Source organism: Symphalangus syndactylus, chromosome 18 (genome assembly GCF_028878055.3).
Source record: "Symphalangus syndactylus isolate Jambi chromosome 18, NHGRI_mSymSyn1-v2.1_pri, whole genome shotgun sequence".
Lineage (NCBI taxonomy): Eukaryota > Metazoa > Chordata > Mammalia > Primates > Hylobatidae > Symphalangus > Symphalangus syndactylus.
Window position 1 is genome coordinate 18,119,680 of NC_072440.2, and position 6,262 is coordinate 18,125,941.

At 50.6% G+C, this 6,262-nt stretch overlaps 1 protein-coding gene across 7 annotated transcripts in view; it reads right to left on the bottom strand.

Annotated features, from left to right (window-relative positions):
- Positions 1-6,251, bottom strand: part of XRCC6 (X-ray repair cross complementing 6) — a 44,289-nt gene extending 38,038 nt beyond the window's left edge. The window contains exons 1-2 of one of the 7 annotated variants that reach the window (XM_055253058.2): positions 6,042-6,251; positions 5,301-5,397 (exon numbers count right to left, since the gene is read on the bottom strand). In XM_055253058.2, coding sequence (XP_055109033.1) covers positions 5,301-5,382 — 82 coding nt within the window. In that variant the 5' untranslated portion in view covers positions 5,383-5,397; positions 6,042-6,251. Of the gene's footprint in view, positions 1-5,300; positions 5,398-5,602 lie in introns of all 7 variants that reach the window. The other 6 variants (XM_063622948.1, XM_055253062.2, XM_055253059.2 and 3 more) reach the window with 6 other exon arrangements.
- Between the last annotated feature and the right edge of the window lie 11 nt (positions 6,252-6,262).

Below are 6,262 nucleotides of genomic sequence, written 5' to 3' on the forward strand. Positions count from 1 at the left end.
AGGCAGGGGAATGGCGTGAACCCGGGAGGGGGAGCTTCCAGTGAGCCGAGATCACGCCACTGCACTCCAGCCTGGGTGACAGTGATACTCGGTCTCAAAAAAAAAAAAAAAAAAAAAAAAAAAAACAAACAACAACAACAAAAAAAACAAACATTAGCCAGGTGTGGTGGTGCCCACCTGTCATCCCAGCTAATCTGGAGGCTGAGGCAGGAGAATCGCTTGAACCCGGGAGGCAGACGTTGCAGTGAGCAGAGATTACACTACTACTCTCCAGCCTGGGCCACAGAGCAAGACTCTCTCAAAAAAAAAATAAAAAATAAAAAATTATTTTGGCTGGGCACAGTGGCTCACGCCTGTAATCCCAGCACTTTGGGAGGCCGAGGCATGTGGATCACGAGGACAAGAGATTGAGACCATCCTGGACAACATGGTGAAACCCCATCTCTACTAAAAATACAAAAATTAGCTGTGTGTGGTGGCATCTGCCTGTAATCCCAGCTACTACGGAGGCTGAGGTGGGAGAATCGCTTGAACCTGGGAGGTGGAGGCTGCAGTGAGCTAAGATCACACCACTGCACTCTAGCCTGGGTGACACAGCGAGAACTCGTCTCAAAAAAAATCAAAATAAATAAATGGCTGAGCACGGTGGCTCACGCCTGTAATCCCAACACCTTCGGAGGCCGAGGCATGTGGATCACAAGGTCAAGAGACTGAGACCATCCTGGACAACATGGTGAAACCCCATCTCTACTAAAAATCCAAAAATTAGCTGTGTGTGGTGGCGCATGCCTGTAATTCCAGCTACTAGGGAGGCTGAGGCAGGAGAATCGCTTGAACCTGGGAGGCAGAGATTGCAGCGAGCCGAGATTAGTCACTGTACTCCAGCCTGGCGACAGAGACTCCATCTCAAATAAAAAAAAATTAGTAAAATTATTGAATTATTTTAGAAACAGTCTTGTTCTCTCACACAGGCTGGAATGCAGTGGCGCAATCATAGCTCACTGCAGCCTTGAACTTCTGGGCTTGAGCGATCCTCTGCCATGGCCTCCCAAAGTATTGGGATTACAGGCATGAGCCACCTTGCCTGGCCTGCTGACTGACCTCTTTTGGTGTAGATTAACATAGTCCTCTGTCCTTCCTACTAAGGACCTACAAAGGCTTAATCAGATTCAGGTTTTCTTTCTTCAGCATGACTCTGTAAGTAACACACTTTTTCCTAAAAAGGTATACAATGTCTTGTCATCACCAAGTAGCTGGGATTACAGGCATGTGCCACTATGCCCAGCAAATTTTCTGTATTTAGTAGCCATGGGGTTTCACCATGTTGGTCAGGCTGGTCTCAAACTCCTGACCTCAGGTGATCAGCCCGCCTCAGCCTCCTACTCCCAAAGTGCTGGGATTACAGCGGTGAGCCACTGTGCGTGGCCTGCAGCTTGTTAATAAGTTTAATTAGCTGCCTTCTGGAGAACAAAATGGCAATGTGTGTCAAGAACCTTAAACATGCAATGGTGCGATCTTGGCTCACTGCAACCTCCACCTCCCACGTTCAAGTGATTCTCCCGCCTCAGCCTCCTGAGTAGCGGGATTACAGGCATGCGCCACCACGCCCGACTAATTTTGTATTTTTAGTAGAGACGGGATTTCACCATGTTGGCCAGCTGGTCTTGAACTCCTGACCTCGGGTGATCCGCCCCCCTTGGCTCCAAAAGTGCTGGGATTACAGGCATGAGCCACCGTGCCTGGCCTATTTTATTTTATTTTATTTTTTTTTTTTGAGACAGAGTCTTGCTCCGTTGCCCAGGCTGGAGTGCAGTGGCATGATCTCGGCTCACTACAAGCTCCGCCTCCCAGGTTCACGCCATTCTCCTGCCTCAGCCTCCCGAATAGCTGGGACTACAGGTGTCTGCCACCACGCCCAGCTATTTTTTTGTATTTTTAGTAGACACAGGGCTTCACGGTGTTTGCCAGGATGGTCTCGATCTCCTGACCTCGTGATCCGCCCACCTCGGCCTCCCAAAGTGCTGGGATTACAGGTGTGAGCCACCGCGCCCGGCCTTATTTTTTTTATTTTTTTATTTTTCCGAGACAGAGTCTTTCTCTGTCCCCCAGGCTGGAGTGCAGTGGCGCTCGGCTCACTGCAAGCTCCGCCTCCCGGGTTCATGCCATTCTCCTGCCTCAGCCTCCCGAGTAGCTGGGACTACAGGAGCCCGCCAACATGCCCGGCTAATTTTTTGTATTTTTTTTAGTAGAGACGGGGTTTCACCATGTTAGCCGGGATGGTCTCGATCTCCTGACCTCGTGATCCGCCCGCCTCGGCCTCCCAAAGTGCTGGGATTACAGGCTTGAACCACCGCGCCCAGCCTCTTATTTTTTATTATTATTTTTTTGAGACGAAGTCTTGCTCTGTCGCCCAGGCTGGAGTGCAGTGACGCGATCTCGACTCACTGCAAGCTCCGCCTCCCTGGTTCACGCCATTCTCCTGCCTCAGCCTCCAGAGTAGCTGGGACTACAGGTGCCCGCCACCATGCCTGGCTAATTTTTTATATTTTTTTAGTAGAGATGGGGTTTTACCATGTTAGTCAGGATGGTCTCTATCTCCTGACCTTGTGATCCACCCGCCTTGGCCTCCCAAAGTAATGGGATTACAGATGTGAGCCACAACGCCCAGCCCCTATTTTTATTTTTTTTGAGACAGAGTTTCACTCTGTCGCCCAGACTGGAGTGCAGTGTTGCAATCTCGGCTCACTGTAGCCTCTGCCTCCCGGGTTCAAGCAATTCTCGTGCCTCAGCCTCCCGAGCAGCTGAGACTACAGGTGCATGCCACCACAGACTCAGCTAATTTTTGCATTTTTTAGTAGAGACGGGGTTTTGCCATGTTGGCCAGGGTGGTCTCGAACTCCTTACCTCAAGTGATCTGCCCACCTCAGCCTCCCAAAGTGTTGAGATTACAGGCATGAGCCACCACACCTGGACAAATTATGGTATATTTATTGGGATTACAAGTGTGAGCCACCACACCTGGCCAAATTATGGTATATTTAAAATGAGCTACAGGCCAGGCACAGTGGCTCACACCTGTAATCCCAGCACTTTGGGAGGCTGAGGTGGGTGGATCACCTAAGGCCAGGAGTTCAAGACCAGCCTGGCCAACATGGTGAAACACTGTCTCTACTAAAAATACAAAAATTAGCCTGGTGTGGTGGCGCACACGCCTGTAGTCCCAGCTGCTTGGGAGGCTGAGATGGGAGAATAGCCTGAACCGGGGTGTCGGAGGTTGCAGTGAGCCAAGATTGAGTCACTGCACTCCAGCCTGCGTGACACAGCGAGACTCTGTCTCAATAAATAAATAAATACATGTATATGCACTATCGTTACAGCAATACAAGAAATCAGATAGGCCAGGAGCAGTGGCTCACGCCTGTAATCCCAGCACTTTGGGAGGCCGAGGCGGGCGGATCACGAGGTCAGGAGACCAAGACCATCCTGGCTAACACAGTGAAACCCCCTCTCTACTAAAAATACAAAAAATTGGCCGGGCGTGGTGGCAGGCGCCTGTGGTCCCAGCTACTCGGGAGGCTGAGGCAGGAGAATGGCGTGAACCCAGGAGGCGGAGCTTGCAGTGAGCCCAGATCGCACCACTACACTCCAGCCTGGGCGACAGAGCGAGACTATGTCTCCAAAAAAAAAATAATAATAATCAGATACAGTCTGGGCATGGAGGCTTATGACTATAAACCTAGAACTTTGGGAGGCCAAGGCTGGGGGGAATCGCTTGAGGCCAAGAGTTTGAGACCAGCCTGATCAACATAGCAAGACCCTGTCTCTGCAAAAAATTAAAAAATTATTGGGAGTTGGCAGCACTTGTAGTCCCAGCTACTGAGGTGGCTGAAGCAGGAGTATCACTTGAGCCCGGGAGTTTGAGATTACAGTGAGCTACGATGATCTCACTACTGCACTCCAGCCTGTATCTATTAAAAAATTAAAAAACATATATATTTCATTAGGAAATAAAGATTGAAAGATACTTGAAAGAAAAATACAGCCGTGCGCGGTGGCTCACGCTTGTAATCTCAGCACTTTGGGAGGCCGAGGCGGGCGGATCACGAGGTCAGGAGATCGAGACCACGGTGAAACCCCGTCTCTACTAAAAATACAAAAAAAAATTAGCTCGGCGTGGTGGCGGGCGCCTGTAGTCCCAGCTACCCAGAGAGGCTGAGGCAGGAGAATGGCGTGAACCCGGGAGGCGGAGCTTGCAGTGAGCCGAGATCGCGCCACTGCACTTCAGCCTGGGTGACAGAGCGAGACTCCGTCTCAAAAAAAAAAAAAAAAAAAAAAAAAAAAAAATGTCAAAATGTTGGTAGTGGTTGTGTTAGGGTGGTAGATTATAGCAAATTTTTTTCTTTTTTATATTTCCTATGTTTCTCACTTTTTTTTTTTTTTTTGAGACAGAGTCTCGCTCTGTCGCCCAGGCTGGAATGCAGTGGCGCCATCTCGGCTCACTGCAAGCTCCACCTCCCAGGTTCGCGCCATTCTGCTGCCTCAGCCTCCCTGTAGCTGGGACTACAGGCGACCGCCATCACGCCCGGCTAATTTTTTTGTATTTTTTTTTTTTTTGTAGAGACGGGGTTTCACCGTGTTAGCCAGGATGGTCTCGATCTCCTGACATCGTGATCCGCCCACCTCGGCCTCCCAAAGTGCTGGGATTACAGGCTTGAGACACCGCGCCCGGCCATTTCTCATTTTTAATAAAAACATTCAAAATTTTTCTACCCAGGAGTTAAATTAACCAGTATGAAGATGATATGTACCCCTAGTTCTCCTCCTTTGTTTTATGTGTTACTGTGTTGCCTGAACATACACTCCCAAACGTGGAGGCTACAATGAGGGAATCACTTTCCTGTAACTGTGTTGCTTGCGTTTATTCTTTGGTTGGTGTAGTTATTGTAGGGTGGAGGCATTTTTACACTGAGGTCCTGGAATGGTAACACTACTTTCCTGGATGAGAAGGGTCTCACCTGAACCACTTAAGATGACAAAAAATACCCATGGTCATGGCCATTTATCAGGGCCCGAAAGATGTCAAACTACCAGTATCCAGAAAAAACTTAGGGCAGACTAGAGTAAGATCTGAATATAAGAGCCTAGGGTAGCTCTGCAAAGTTCAAAGGAAGAAAAGAATTTCAGAATTATCTGGGAGGAGAAGGGCAGGCCAACCAAACAGCAAAGTCCATCCAGCAGAGATAGGCAGGGAAGGTCTTCCTTCCACACACCGAATGGCACTACATGCTGAAGTCACTTACCACTTGCTTCAAGGTTCTCTTCTTGTTCTTCTTCTGCTTCTTCATCACCCTCGGTTTTGTAATATGACTCCCACCCTGACATGTTGGCTACTGCTCACTAGGCGAAAGACGTTAAAGTTAGTAACAGGCAAATTTAAACCGAAAAAATACCGACCTCTAGGTTCTTGTGAGATCTGTTCTGAAAGCTTGGTTAGCAGTGAGGAATGTGGACAGTAAATCCTGCTGCCTCGAAAGCTCGGCAGTCGGACTGCATGTAAATGCGCATGGGGGCCATCCCAGTAGCCGCCTCATCGCATCTGTACCTCACGTTTCAGGGCCCGCGGCGGCCCGCGGAAGCCAGATCCCGGAGGTCCCGCCCCCGACGCCATTTAGACGGTGAGGGATTCCCGCTCCGGGATTCTGTGCTGACTAACGGACCCCCTCGTCCTCAATACCGCCCAAAAACCTCCCCAAATTCCTCAATCACGCCCAATGAGGTCTCAAACGCAGACGGGCCTCAAGCGCAGGCGGGCCGCAAGCGCAGGCGGGCCTCAAACGCAGGCGGGCCTCAAACGCGAGGTGCCGCCTCCTTCGCGAGGAAAGAGCGTGGTCTCGAGTCTGTCGCTACTCCTCGGATTCGCACACTTAAGGCTAACGCTAACCCTCTAGCAAGGCTATGGGGGCGCGCGAGACCGAACGGGCGAAGCAGGACGAGGCCAGGCCTAGCTGGCGAACAACACAAATGGATAACGGCCCGCTTACCTTTGGCGCAGGGAAGCGACCAACTTGGACAGAAGACGAGAATCCACGCATGCGCAGGCCCTGTACTCGGTCCCAATCAACGCCCCCTACGTCATCACGCATGTGCGCCCTATATCGCGTCAGGCTGGCACGCACACTCCCCAACCAGCTTCTACCTATGTCCCTGACGAAAGCCAACCCATCAGCGAGAGCCCCGCCCCCTTCGGCAAAGCCCCGCCCCT